Source organism: Mercenaria mercenaria, chromosome 1 (assembly GCF_021730395.1).
Source record: "Mercenaria mercenaria strain notata chromosome 1, MADL_Memer_1, whole genome shotgun sequence".
NCBI classification, from domain to species: Eukaryota; Metazoa; Mollusca; class Bivalvia; order Venerida; family Veneridae; genus Mercenaria; species Mercenaria mercenaria.
This window is the reverse complement of record NC_069361.1, coordinates 101,531,014-101,546,506: the sequence shown is the minus strand read 5'-3', so window position 1 is coordinate 101,546,506 and position 15,493 is coordinate 101,531,014. Positions and strand designations below refer to the sequence as shown.

Sequence of the window (15,493 nt, the reverse complement as noted above, 5' to 3'; positions counted from 1 at the left end):
TAATGTTGATAAAATAAACAACAAAAGTCGTGTTCCACAAAAAGCCAGAAAGTTGGCACTACCATTAGATATGCAACTTAAGTTATTTAACCATCGGGTTGCTCTAATAAAATTGTATGGTTCTGAAGTTTATTGATTTGAGAAATATGATAATGCAAAGTCTATGTTCATTCAGTTTTATTAAAAATATACTTAATTTTAAGAAAACCTAGCCAACATGTATACTGTGTGGCGAGTTTGGTAGATACCCCGCTGAAATTCTTAATCAAAGACAGAATGATCTTTTTTTAAGATTTATTTATCAACTATTTTGTATGACTTGTAATTGCATTTACAGAATTCTGATATATTCCACTCAAACTGGTTGTATAAAAGTGAAGAAACATTGCATCATTGAACTTGATAAACCAATCAGTACACAAAAACTGTAATCTTGCAAAAATAGTAAAAAGGGTTGTGCTATCAGTTTAATCTATATAATGCCGAACTAAAATATAAATAAAAGGATATGTAAATGAGCATTTTCTGAACGTACTGCCAACTGACCTTGGAATAGGTTTAAGCAGGTTTAGATGTGTTAACCATAAACTGCCAGCAGAAAAGGCCCAACAGGTGACCGTTTTGTGAATTGTGAGGTATTGATGTAGTGGGGATTAGTATCATAAAGTATTTGTTTTGAACGTTTTTATCTTAGAAAAGAAAGAAAGAAATCCTTTCCTATTAATATTATTGAAAGTTATAACACTTCTAAAATGAAAGCACTGTTTAACTCTGAACATTTTAGCACATTAGTCGAATAAGTGAAAATCGGTAAAATTGTATTTACAAAACATTTACCTATAAATGCAAGTCAAGTGATTTTACATCTCACATATACACCTACAACTGTGTATATGTAATGGTACATATTTACAAATAAGATATTATATTGTAGTACTGCAGATGTATTACAGTACCATGTTAGATTGTCAGAAGAATGCTGCGATCTACAGTGATCAACAGAACTTTAGTGCACTCTATATCTTGCCACCATTCCAATTTGTCAGTCTAATCTTTTCATTTTGTTGAGACTTGTAGACGGAGCAAATCGCTGATATCGTGTCCGAAGTTAACCTGTAGAAATATTTCAAGTGATAATTGATGTGATCTTAATTTATCTCGTCTTAATATAGCCATTCATAGTGTTATCATGCCCATGCATGCATATATTATCATTTGTACTATGTATGCACACACTCTGGATAGGGGTCATGTTCTCATACATTAACTAAACTAAACTAACCCATTCTCGCATACCAGAGGTCTACCGTGGTTCCCCGGATGAACCTCTGGCACATTTCGCCGATATTTGTGGTTTGGTTACATTACAGGTAAAACGTTTCAGCCAATCAGTGTCGTTTCGCAACAAAATGTAGCGAACCAATCAAAATCGTCCGTGAAAAGCGTGACCGCGTCCTTTCATATCGATGCCGACTTACGAGGAATATTATTATTTCTTCAGGTAAATTTCTTAACATCGAATAACAGAAATAAATCTTTATTAATCGCAATCATGGAATATCGCCTTTATCCATCGTTAGCAACTACCTTGCTTACATATTGTTTGAAATTTCAATTCGGCGTGCCAAATAGTGGCAAACATTGATTGGCTGAAACTTCTCCCGGTAGTAATTACGAGTGCGCATGCTCACCAAATAAACGACAGAAATAAATCAGAGGTTCGTCTCGGGATATTGACGAACATCTGATGGATGAGAATGAACTAACCCTGCCAATGTTATTTGTGTCCGTTCTAGTTTATGCAAATCTTTCTTTGCTCTCTGCAGGAAAAAAGGCGAGAACAGATGCTACACAATTAAAGTAGTAAACAACGTTAAGACGGAAGGTAAAACATCTGTTTGTTTTTTGGGGGTTTTTTTTGTTTGTTTGTTTGTTTGTTTTTTGTTGTTGTTTTTTTTTGTTGGTTGGTTTTCCTTTATTCTGTTCTGTAAACATATTATAATTATCTGCAAAGGTTCATACGTGTCCTTAATATTTTGTTTAGTTTGGTATTAACGTCGATTTTAAGAGCATTTCCGGTATTCAATGGCAGGAAGTTAACCTAACCATTGTTCTTGGATTCTGTACCAGTATAAAACGGTTCTCCGCAAGTAATGCCAACTTCCCCTCATGAATCAGAGATGGAGGACGAATGATTTTAGACACAACGTCTTTTATCAAATCGTCACATGATTACTTTTAAACTAGAAGAAATTAACATACATAATACATACATCTTATAGTTTTCCTTTCTCTAGTGATATCGCCGTGTCGCTCAGTCACGTGCGAACACGATGGTAAATGTGTGGCAGATTTTACGTCAACACCTGCGAAGTCGCCTTGTATCTGCACGTCTGGTTTCGCCGGCACAGACTGTAAAACCGGTAATTTTCTAACCTTATTATATTTGTTATTTTCCTTCGAACAAAATCTGATTTTAAGTACACTTTATAAACTGAGGACAAGTCATCAGTTATTTAAATACTTTGCACAATATACTTTCTATGTTGCACGATTTTCACTAACATGATATAGTAAGGTAAAGAATAACAAATCCAAATAATCTTTATAATATTTTCAGTTGTGGATAAAAACAAAGATTTACCCGGAATTATCAATTTAAATGGAACATCAACAGGAAATCAGCACTTCGAAATTAATTATGCTATCCCTACCGATGTGCATTGTGAAGAAAACACCGAATGTTGCATAAATTCACCGTATCATGGGGAAGCTGACAAACCGTATGCTCTTATTCCTTTCTTGTATTGACCAAGCTCTTTTCATTTGTTTAGGTATGAAAATCTATTATATCGGTACGAGAGACTTTAGTTTCGATCAATTAACGATAACATTTAAAACCGAGATAGCATTGAAACAAAGACAGGTCATAACAAATACTACAGATAAAAATATATAACTAATACACATATTTTGCTGCTGATAATACATTGTTTACAATTTCATTGATGTTTCAGTCCAAAAATCGGTTATAAAGATTCTAACTTGGTAACGCCAGTTCAGAAAGTGCTTCAGACCAGCAGCTCTGATACGTCACTACACATTGCTCAGACATGCTTTAAGGGACCGATAGGTTCTCATAGGATTTGCCAACAAACTACAACCAAAGGGACAGAGCAAGGGTAAAACCAGATGTTTATGTTCTCGGCGAAATATTAGAGAGAAATATATTATTAATTTTCATTGAACAAACTATTGTGAAACAGTTAATCAAACTTTTAGTATAAAACATTATCGTATACAATACGTGTCAGTACCATCATATACAGGTTATGTGGTGTAATTATAATTTCATATACATTCTGGAATAGCGGCACACTTTTTGTCTATATTTCAAAGGTCAAACACGATATAAACTTTGTACAATGTGAGATTGTATGTACTATAAAATGCATGAAGTATTTTTTATCTGTTCTTATGTATTTTAGAGTAAACATCGACGAAGTTTGCACAAACATTACAATAGGGCCTAAAAGTAAGTTTCTTGATTTATATACTCTGCTAGTCTTGTCAAGTATGATTGTGTTTGTTTATAGTCGCCATCGGTAACATATGTTGGGGAGGACTCCTCCAAAAGACTGTTAATAATTTTAGTGGGAAGACAGAGCAAGATACAGACGACGATTCAATTGCAGAATATTCCCTGATTTACAGCGCTCAGATATACACGGGGGTCTTATTTTAGTTTGATTTAAAGGTCCTAGATTCGTAGCCAAAAAAAAAACAAAGACAAATATCAAACAGGGAATGCCACGTACCAAAAAAGCAGCCTCCCCAAAACGAAACCTACAGCACGCAGACGTGCACATACACGCGCACACACACAAAGCAATCATGTAAAACGAATGTAAAACTGTCGTGAATGATTATTTCGGAGAAAGATTAAATGTGTACTGTTTTGTCATTCCTTGCACATCATTATTTCATCTCTGTGACTGACATCACTATTCATTTTTAGTAAATTGTCTGAAAGTAACTCTTTATTGTAATGACGATATATGAAAACATGTTGTGCTTTTGCTTTAAGCATAAACCACATAAAGTGGTGGTTAGTTAATATCTGTTGTTTGCTGTTTTATCAATTTGTTTGACAATGTTTATTTTCCATTTTTCATTGCGAGTATGTTTTTGAAATGATTTGCACTATTTAATGATTTCTTTTATATTACAGCGCACCATTCTGGAACGGTAAGAGGAAATAATTAACTTATTCCGTATTATAAAGCGTTTTTGAAATAACATTTTCGCTATACATCGTGTTTGGTTAATATTAATTTCATTTTGGCTTAAATAACCTTAATACATCATTATCGTCGTCATAATCAAGATGTTAACGATAATTTACGATAATTTTAACTTTATTTACATATATATAGTAGCATGTGTTTCTATAATATACATTTAGCTTAGTCATAGTTTAAATGTTTTTCTTTTGTAGACTGACCCATATTTTAAGACAAATATTCCTGATGGGTCAAAAGTGTTATGTCAGCCAAACACAGTTTGTCATAATACAGTTTTCACAGCTAAACAACCAGATGGACAATGGTATAGTAAAATTGTATTGATGTTTTTATTAAGTATTTCATACCGCATTTACTTTTATTTACTGAATATATTGAGGAATATATGACCACACTTAATAACTTGGTTACAATAAGTTCACGAAATCTTTACTTCATCTCTGTGATTGACATCACTATTCATTCTTTTTAAACTGAGACCCCATATCCTAGGGTTCTACACTTAATGTTATAGTCAATTTACTCTGAAATATTTATCGGCATTTAATTCTACAATTCATTCGTCTTTCTAAAATGATCTGGTTATATACTTTGCACGTAGTTCCCAAGTAAGAGAGTGTGGTAATGGCGTACCTGGTGTACATGTCTTCCAGACAAGCTTAATCAATGATGTATGTACAACGGATGTAGCTGTCAAAACGGGCAACAGCGGAACCCTGGATTTATGCATTTCCGCTGGGTAATTACGTCAACTGAACAGAGTACTGTCTAATGCACAAAACATTTTCAGTCCCAGCTGAGGTGGATAATGAAACTTTATTTGTCTTTTATATTTAAACAGCATGATTAAAACTAAATTAAGTTAATAACTATTTTCACGTGACTGTTCTGTAACGAAGGCCAGTCTCAGTTGCAATTTAAGATTGAAGTTTCAGTCAAATTGATATTAGATATTCCGAGACCAAAAAACATTTTGTGAACACGGGGCCTGGTATAGATTGGATACGTTTTATTCCCGCTTAAGACCTGTTTTCGCAGTCGTGAGGAATATACTTAGTTTTGTTTTACTTTTTTAGAAATTTATGACTGTTATAAGAAGTAATAAACAGCTTTAAGGTATCCGGTCCACAAAAAAGCAAGTTCTATATAACAGTTCCTTCAAAATATTTCAAATTTCGATGCTTGGTTAGTACATATAATTTGGTATCATCTGAAAGTGTGTTGTCTACTGAATGAGAAAAAAATTAAATACTTGACAAAATATGTTATATAGTATTCAATGATACTTCAACAGAAATCCTGTTATTATAGTGTAAGATTATCATTTCGCAATAAAAGAAAAAACATGACTGTATTGATTTGTGCATATTATTACGGTCATCTTATTTGCTAATTTTTGATCAGCAGGCACAAATATTTCAAATGATACCTTTAAATACTGGGTCACCAGGCACTGAAACATTACCTGTTTGTGAATCGGATGCCTTAAGTGAAAAGGGTTTCATAAAGTGTTCTATTCCACTTCAGGATTTACGTTCTTTTTCAGATCCGGTGGAGAAGAGAAACATCTTAAGATAGAAGTTGAAAGTAAAACTGGTTAGTTTAAAACAAAATGCAAACCAACTACTCGGTATTTTACCTGAGGCACAATGCAAACCCATTTTGCATAGTCTCATATATTTTATTCAATGCAGAGCGCAAACCTATAACGCGTACTTTCAGATATTTTACCCTATGCAAAATGCAAAGCAATAATAATCATAGTAGTAGTTATTAAAATATATTGAACACTGTTTGCCTTTACAATTTACAAGATTTAAAAACTGATATATTTAATGGTTTCACATGTTATATCGAAAGCATTATAGAAGTTATTCTAAACTTTAAGTGCTTATATGAATTCATTTCAAATCTCCAGGCTTCGGTCCTTGTCAGACACTCCATTGCTTAAATGGTGGAAGCTGTATTGCAAATCAGGCGACTAATCCCATTTGTCATTGCCTAGCAGGATACACGGGTTTGGTGTGCGCAACTGGTAAGTGAAAAGGCCATTTAGGTTAAACCTTCATTGTTCTCACAATATAAATATTTGAGCCGTGCCATGAGAAAATCAACATAGTGGGTTTGCGACCAGCATGGATCCAGACCAGCCTGCGCATCCGCGCAGTCTGGTCAGGATCCATGCTGTTCGCTAATGGTTTCTCTAATTGCAGTAGGTTTTAAAAGCGAACAGCATGGATCCTGACCAGACTGCGCGGATGCGCAGGCTGGTCTGGATCCATGCTGGTCGCACACCCACTATGTTGGTTTTCTCATGGCACGGCTCATTTATATTTTGTTTTCATTTTTAATGGTTGTTGAACAGCAAGACCTTAAATATAAGCATAATTAGGAACAGCATGTTATATCCAATGTGAATATAAATTCAGGTTACAGTTATATTTCCTTTTAACTTAACCTTTAGCCTGCTGGGCCCAGTTGTTCGAAACTTTAATAGGCGATTAAGCTAACATCCATGGTTTGCACTGTTCGCTTTTCAGTCAGTAAATTGTCAGTAAACACCCTTCGAATGATAAATGGCACTGCCAACATTGAAGGATAGACCAGTCCATTTTGGAAATTTAGCAGGGTAAATGTTGATTATTAATTGTCATTGACTGTTCTATACCTGAATATCTGTTTCTATTTACAATTTCTTCTATTCTTAGATATCGATGACTGCAGTACCAATCCTTGCAAAAATGATGCAACATGTGTTGATAAGGTCAACAATTACACGTGCAACTGTGTTACCGGATATACTGGTCGTGACTGTGAAACAAGTAATTTTAACTATTCAGATTTCCCTGGGGAGTCTATTTTTGCATCATAAAACATATTTGCTAAGATTATTATGCAAGTGTATAGATAGAATAGCCTTCCATACTGGCTTATCAATGCTTTCGCTTGTAACTGGACATTCTTCTTATTTCTTTTACTTCTGGTGTTGTTATCAAGTCTTTTGTGCATAATTGCTGTGTTATCTTCAAATTTATATTTCCGTTCTTACTTTACATCTGTTAATCTGTTAACTTCTTTAATAAACAATGCATAGACATCGAGAACTTTAGTACAAATCCTTGGGAAAATGGTGCAACATGTATGAATAAAGTCAACCATTCCATGTGTAACTGCATTTCTGTCCATACTGGCCATGACTGTTAAACAGTTAATTATCACTGTACAATATGTGTTCGGCGCAAAAGAGAATTTTATTTTTTCACAGAACATATACTATAAATGTCTTTAATTTTACACCATGTAACGAAGTTCCTTGTCTTCGAATTTACAAAGAAAATCTAGCTCTATAACTTGACACAGGCAAGCCTTTTCTCGTTATCTTCCAATTTTTATTTTATGATCTGGTACTCGTGTTATATCTGTGCAGCAGTTTATCTTTTTAAAGGATTTGAACTATTATTCATTTCTTTGATATGTATGTGGACTGACTTCATAAGAAAAGATAGATATTAATGACTTTAGTAGAATGCTTTGCAAATATTGTGCAACATGCTTCGATAAAGTCAACAATTATAGATGTGTAGCCGTGTTTCCAGCTATACTTCTCTGTAATTGTCAATTTACAATATGCGATCTAATTCAAAATGACATATAAGGGATGGCAGGTTACTGTGCTTCTTTCTTAAAACGTTGTTTTCTTTCATAGTGTCGTGTAGCTGCATAGTTACTGTACTTAATACTTTTTGAGCTGCAAGTTGTGTTATTCCTTTGTATCTGCTCACTCATTTAAGTCATTATGCCTGTATATCAATGACATGCATTAGATTTTCATAATATCTGTTCGTTCAACACTCTCAAAATAAAAGCTTTCGCTTGTAAATGTGATTCTTTTCTTTTTTGGTTGACTAATAATATTGTGTTGTTCTATAATTGTTCTTATGATATTTCCATGAACGAAAGTTTGTGTTCCTGCATTAAATCTGTTCACACCTGTAATAGATACTAGTAATCTCTCGACGTAAATTACTATAGAACAAATTTTTGCAAAATTGCTGCAACATGTGTGCAAACAAAATCATCGATTATATGTGTGACTGTTTACAGCTATGCTAGTCATGATTGTGAAACTGTATTTCTCAAATTACAGTATGCATTCTACGTCTAAACGATTGTTAATTTTTGAACAGTTTTGTTTGTAGAGTAGATCTCAGTAACCATCTGTGGGAATGGATTGAAACCTCCCAGACTTCTTCGGTGTCATAAATTAACATGAACTGCACGGGTTCCATAACTTTTATTTATTTTACAATTATAAAAGATTATGCCTATGTTTTCGACTTGGCATTTATATAATGCCTTGTATGAAAGCTAGGATCTCGGAAACAATTCATGGGAAATGATTGCAATTTCTCACACTTGTTCACTGTTATGATCTGACATGCATTGCTTAGGTTTCCTTACTCTATTATGCAATTTTGCAAGCTTGTGTCCTTTCTTTTACTAGGTAAGTAAGTATCTAAGCCTTGGTGTGTCTTTAAGTATAGGCATAAATAAGAACAACATGTTATATTTGATATAAAAAATAAATTTCTTTTACTTAGACATTTTTTTATTAATGTTTGTGTGTGATCTTAGTTACCACTAGTGAGAATGAATTGAAACTTAAAACTCTACTTTTCGATGATGACATGACATACAACGCACAGGTCCAATGACTCTGGTTTTCTTTTGAATTTGAACCCGTATGCCCCCTTTCTCAACTTTTTGTTGTAATCTGTTATCTCATAAAGCGTAATAAGAGAGGAAGGTTATACAACTCAGCCAGTTTGCCCCTTTGTACTTCTTTGTGTCTTTTTTAGTAGTTTGACTTTTTCTGAAAAAAACTTTAGTATAGTCTAGTGTTGCTGTCTGTGACATCGACACCTCTTGTTATATTTCATAGAAATATATCGGTAAAGACCATGTAATAAGTCAGCTTCCTTTATTTCTATGCTGGCATAAACAGTGATATCGCTTGCTACAGAGCTTCTCTATTATTATTTTTTCTTCAATTTGTTCTTCTGTAGTTGCAAAATTGCTTTCAAAATGTTTCTTTGAACTGAAGTTTGTATTCCTCCTTTATATATGTTCACTTCTTTCATTCATAATTCCTAGATATCAATGACTGTAGTACCACTCCTTGCAAAAATGGTGCAACATGTGCTGATAAGGTCAACGAATACATATGCAACTGCATTCCGGTTATACTGGTCATGACTGTGAAACAGGTATTTTTAAACTAACAAAATACGTCCCTAACATTTACGCGATTTTATAATTCGTAGAACAAAGATTACTTAACATCAGAATACAAACTAGTTTCCTTCAGTACTGCATAATTATTAGGAAAGTCACTAGATTAAGAAAATCTTTGCCATCTCACTGGCGTAGCAAGGTCGCCGATCCTTTCCAGATGCCGATAATTTATAATATGCGTTCCATGTGGAAAGGGTTTGTTTGCAGAACAAACTTAGATCAATACCCAAAACCGTGCATCATGATAGGCATGGGCTATTTTTAGGTCAGCAAATTTAACAAGAAAAAGCAAGTGCCTTCCACACTGGCCAAAACAATGCGTTTGGTTGTAACTGTACTTCCTTCTTTATTGATTTATATTTGATTGATTTTCTTCAAGATAATTTGCTGTTGATAAATTGCTCTTGAGTTATTTATTTGAACTGAATTTTCATACTCCCTTATATCTGCTATATCTGTTAACTGATTTATTCCGTATTGCCCATTGTATTTACGCTGCACTATTAGTCGCTTTCCGGCTTGATATAAGTATTTTTTCATAACAATGTTTAGATATCAATGACTGCAGGACGAATCCTTGCAAAAATGGTGCAACATGTGTGGATAAAGTCAACGATTACATGTGTAACTGTATTTTCGGCTATACTGGTCATGACTGTGAAACAGGTAATTACCACCTTAAGCGAAAGGACCAGGAACCGTACATTATGAAATGCATGATTTGACAATTCCTGCTGCCTTCTACTCTGGCCTATGCAAAGTTTCTGTGCTTCTTTCTTAAATGATTGCTTACTTCTTGATATTGTATTGTGGCTAAAATGGTGCCACATGTGTAAATAAAGTCATTCGATTACGTGTGTAACTGTATTTCCGGCTATAATGGTCATGACTGTGAAACAGATAATTATCACCTTAAGTGAAAGGATGGTTGCATAGCAAATTTCGATAAATACCAGAAACCGTACATCATGAAACGCATGTTTGTTTTTCATGTTCTTCTGCCTTCCACACTGGCCTAAGCAAAGCTTTTGTGCTTCTTTCTTAAATGATTGCTTACTTCTTAATGTTGTATTGTTGCAAAATGTGTCTTATAATACTTCTTTGAATTGAAATGTTGTTTCTCTGTTATATATACCACATCAGTTTACTGCTTTAATCATATTACCTAGGTATCAATTACTGTAGTACAAATCATTGCAGGGGGCTCCGTGGCCGAGTGGTTAAGGTTGCTGATTTCAAAATCACTCGCCCCTCATCAATGTGGGTTCGAGCCTCACTCGGGGCGTTGAATTCTTCATGTAAGGAAGCCATCCAGCTGGCTTACGGAAGGTCGGTGGTTCTACTCAGGTGCCCGCTCGTGATGAAATAATGCACGGAGGGACACCTGTGGTCTTCCTCTACCATTAAAGCTGGAAAGTCGCCATATGACCTATCATGTGTCGGTGCGACGTTTAATCCAACAAAAAAAACCCAAATCATTGCAAAAAATGTGTAACGTGTTTGTATATGACTAAATATGTAACTGTATTTACGGCTATGCCGATCATGACTGTGAAACAGGTAATTGTCACTCTAAGTGAACACACTTCAATAACGACCAGTACCCATACATCATGAAACGCATGGGCTTTTTCAGTTCTGCAACTTTTACAGAAAAAAGTAAACTTGCTTTCCAAACTGGCCCAAGCAAAAGTTCTGTGCTTCTTTCGTACATGATTGCTTACTTCAAAATATTATGTCATTGCATAGCTTTTCTTAAAATAATTCTTTGAACTGAAATTGTTCGTCCATTACCAGTTTACTCCTACATATACCTACAGATCAATGAATGTTCAAATGTAGTACAAATCTTTGTAAAAAGTGTAAAAGTTAAAAGAACAAATGAAGTCTTATTCAAAACGGAAACATTTTTGCAATTCCCGATGAATGCTACATACCTTCAGAAATGAAATGCGTTTTCGTGCATAAGGTTTATAAAAGAACAAGAATATAACATTATTATGAATGTTAGCTAAGCGAACAAATAATCTTTCCTTGATTCTATCCTCAGTTTATTGTCCACTTATCTGCCGTAGTCAAATATATTCAGCATAGTATATCTTTTTTAAATGTACCTTTATTCGCTTTCCTACTTCATATATGTAATTAACTGTATTGAACTGTATTTCATAAACTGTGTTTAGATATTAATGACTGTAGTAAGAATCTTTGCAAAAATGGTGCAATATGTGTGGATAAAATCAACGATTACACGTGTAGTGTACATCGGTAATGATTGGTAAACAGCTAATTGTAACTCTAATTGAAAAAGGAGGTTTTCAATAAATGCAAGAATCTATGCCTCATGAAACATAAGTTTTCTTTTGTTTTGCAAATTAAATACGAAAATGCAATTTCCTTCAACAGTGACCTAACAAAAAATATTTGGTTTTACTGTGCTTCTTTCGTAATGAATTTAATTCCTTTTGGAGCATTTTGTTGCCGTATATCTCTATCTCTTTGAATATCTCTTTGCACTACATTTTGATATATTTTCCTACTTTATGTCAACTCTATCTGTTGACTGCGACTGCATTTATCTTAATGCTTAGATATTGATGACTGCTGTACAAATCTTTGCAAAAATGGTACAACGTGTGTGGATAAAGTCAACGATTACAAGTGCAATTGCGCTATTGGCTATACCGGTCATGACTGCGACACAGGTGATTGTCGAAGAACAAAGTGAGATCTTAGTCAAAATGAAAAGGTTTTTGCAGGCCAATTCCCGATGCCGATGAATGTTACAATTAATACTTCCGTCATGATATGCGTTTTTGTGTATAAGGTTTATAAATTAACAAGAATATAAAATTATTATCCACGTTAGCTACTTTATTTTTCTTTAATTCTGTCTTCAGTTTATTGTTCACTTTTTTATCCGCTCTAGTCAATTGTGCTCAGCATAGTACTATCTCTTTGCACAGCACTTTTATATATTTTCCTACTTTATACCTACTCTATCTATTGACTGTCCTATGCTTAGATATCATTGACTACAGTACAAGCCCTTGCAAAAATAATGCGACGTGTGTGGATAAAGTCAACGATTATCAGTGCAACTGCGTTATTGGTTATACTGGTCATGACTGTGAGACAGGTCATTTTAAAAGAACAAAATGAGCTCTTAGTCAAACTGAAAACATTTTCGCAGGCCAATTCCCGATGGAAGCTAAAATCCTTCCGACATGATATGCGTTTTCGTATATAAGGTTTATAAATTAACAACAGTATAAAACTATTATCCACGTTAGCTAAGGTGAACATTTAAAGTTTCTTTGATTTTGTCCTCAGGTTATTGTTCACTTCCTTGTCCGCTCTAGTAAAATGTGCTCAGCATACTAATATCACTTTATAATGCATTTTTATATATTTTCATACTTTATATCTACTCTATCTGTTGACTGCCCTAATTCTTAATGCTTAGATATCGATGACTGCAGTACAAACCCTTGCAAAAATGATGCGACGTGTGTGGATAAAGTCAACGATTACCAGTGCAACTGCGTTATTGGCTATACTGGTCATGACTGTGAGACAGGTAATTTTCAAAGAACAAAATGAATTCTTAGTCAAGACGTGAACAATTTTGCCGACAAATTCCCGATGAATGGTACAAACCTTCTGTCCTGATACGCGTTTTCGTGTATTAGGTTTATAAATTAACAACAATGTAAAATTATTATCCACTTAGCTGTAAGTGAACATTAAATGTTTCTCTGAGTCTGTCCTCAGTTAATTGTTCACTTTTTTAGCCAATCAAACCAAATGAGCTCAACATAGTATTTCTTATTTTAGTTGCACTTTCATTTGCTTTCCAACAACTTATATGTAGTTGTGTAATAAATATTTTTAGAAATCAATGACTGTAGTATGCATCTTTGCAAAAATGGTACAACATGAATTGATAAAGTCCATGAGTACATGTGTACCGGTATTTCCGGCTATCCTGGTCATGAATGACAAACAGTTAATTGTCACTCTAAGTGAAAAGGATTTTGGCAAAATGAAATGTCGATAAACTCAAGAACCTATACCTCATGAAACACATGAGCTTTCATTTGTTTTACAAATTAAACAAGGAAACAAAATTGCATTCCACACTGACCTTATCAAAGTACTCTGCTTCTTTCGCAATGAAGTTGATTCATTTCGTAGCATTTTTTGTCGCATGAGTCCTCTTACAATATCTTTTTGCATTGCATTTTATCTGTTGTCTTACTTTATATCTACTCTTTATGTTGACTGCTTTAATTCTTAATGCATAGATATCGATGAGTGCAGTACAAATCCTTGCAAACATGGTGCAACGTGTGTGGACAAAGTCAACGATTACAAGTGCAACTGCGTTATTGGGTATACTGGTCATGACTGTGAGACAGGTAATTTTCAAAGAACCAAATGAGTTCTTAGTCGAAATGAAGACGATATTTGTGTTTCCTGGTGAATACTAAAAACTGTCCGTCGTGAAAAGCATTTTCTTGCATAAGGTTTATAAATAAAGAATAATATAACATTGTTATTAACGCTTGCTATGGCTAACAATTAACCCTTCCTTGATTTTATCTTCAGTGTAATGTTCACTTCTTCATCTGCTGTAGTCAAATGTGCTTACCATAGTATATCTGCTTCTTATTGGACTTTTATTCACTTTCCCACTTCATACATGTAATTATTTCATAAACTGCATTTCATATCCTATGTTTAGATATCAATGACTGTAGTACTAATATTTGCAAAAAATGTGCATCATGTGCTGATAAAGTCATCGATCGCACGTATAACTGTATAATCTGCTCTACTTGTCATGACTTGACAGTGAAACAACTAAAATTTTGTTTGTCACTCTAGGTGTAAAGGATTTTTATTTAAAAACAAATTTCGATAAATACCAGAATCTATACCTCATGAACCACATGAGATTTCTTAAGCTTTGCAAATTAAACATGAAAACAAAATTGCTTTCTACACTGACCCGATCAAATATTTGTGCTTTTACTGTGCTTCTTTCATAATGAATTTGATTCATTCCAGAGCATTTTGTTGTCGCATAATTCCTTTTAATATAATATTTGCTTGCACTGCATTTTATCTATTTTCTGACTTAATATCTACTCTATATCTTGCTTATATTCTTAATGCATAGATATCGATGACTGCAGTACAAATCCTTGCAAACATGATGCAACGTGTGTGGATAAAGTCAACGGTTACGAGTGCAAGTGCGTTACTGGCTATACTGGTCATAACTGTGAGACAGGTAATTTTCAAAGAATAAAATAAGATATTTGTTCAAAATAAAAACATTCTGGCAGAACAGTTCCCGGTGAATAAGACAAACCTTCGGTCATCAAACGCATTTTCGTCCATACGGTTTGTAATTTAAACGAATGTAAGATTTTTTCACGCTAGTTAAGGCGAACATTTAATCCTTCCTTGATTCTCTCCTCCGTTTATTGTTCACTTATTTATCTGCTGTAATCAAATGCGCTTACCATAGTATATCTTATCTAATAAGACTTTTATTCACTTTATTCATATTGTTAAATATTTCATAATATCTATTTCATAACCTACGTGTAGATATCAATGCAATACAAATTTTTGCATAAAAGGGTGCAACATTTCTTGATACAGTCAACAATTACATGTGTAACAGTTCTTCCTTCTATACTGGTCGTGAATGTGAAACAGCTCATTTACACTCGAAATGAAAAGAAATTTTGCAACCAAAGCGATAAATACCAGAATCTTAACTTTATGAAACACATGAGCGTTCATATGCTTTCCAAATTAAACACGAAAACAAAATTGCCTTCCACACTGACCTTATCCAAGAGTTTTGCTTTCACTTT

General features: G+C 34.0%; 1 protein-coding gene across 1 annotated transcript in view; it reads left to right on the top strand.

Annotated features, from left to right (window-relative positions):
- The window catches only part of LOC123563942 (uncharacterized), a 112,997-nt gene that overhangs the window by 63,677 nt on the left and 33,827 nt on the right, over positions 1-15,493 (top strand). Inside the window, exons 46-59 of the mRNA XM_053526403.1 lie at positions 1,827-1,885; positions 2,298-2,423; positions 2,621-2,783; positions 3,018-3,182; positions 3,489-3,535; positions 4,232-4,248; positions 4,499-4,608; positions 4,906-5,043; positions 5,851-5,900; positions 6,223-6,339; positions 7,013-7,126; positions 13,066-13,179; positions 13,907-14,020; positions 14,785-14,898. Coding sequence (XP_053382378.1) covers positions 1,827-1,885; positions 2,298-2,423; positions 2,621-2,783; positions 3,018-3,182; positions 3,489-3,535; positions 4,232-4,248; positions 4,499-4,608; positions 4,906-5,043; positions 5,851-5,900; positions 6,223-6,339; positions 7,013-7,126; positions 13,066-13,179; positions 13,907-14,020; positions 14,785-14,898 — 1,448 coding nt within the window. The remainder of the gene's footprint in view (positions 1-1,826; positions 1,886-2,297; positions 2,424-2,620; positions 2,784-3,017; positions 3,183-3,488; positions 3,536-4,231; positions 4,249-4,498; positions 4,609-4,905; positions 5,044-5,850; positions 5,901-6,222; positions 6,340-7,012; positions 7,127-13,065; positions 13,180-13,906; positions 14,021-14,784; positions 14,899-15,493) is intronic.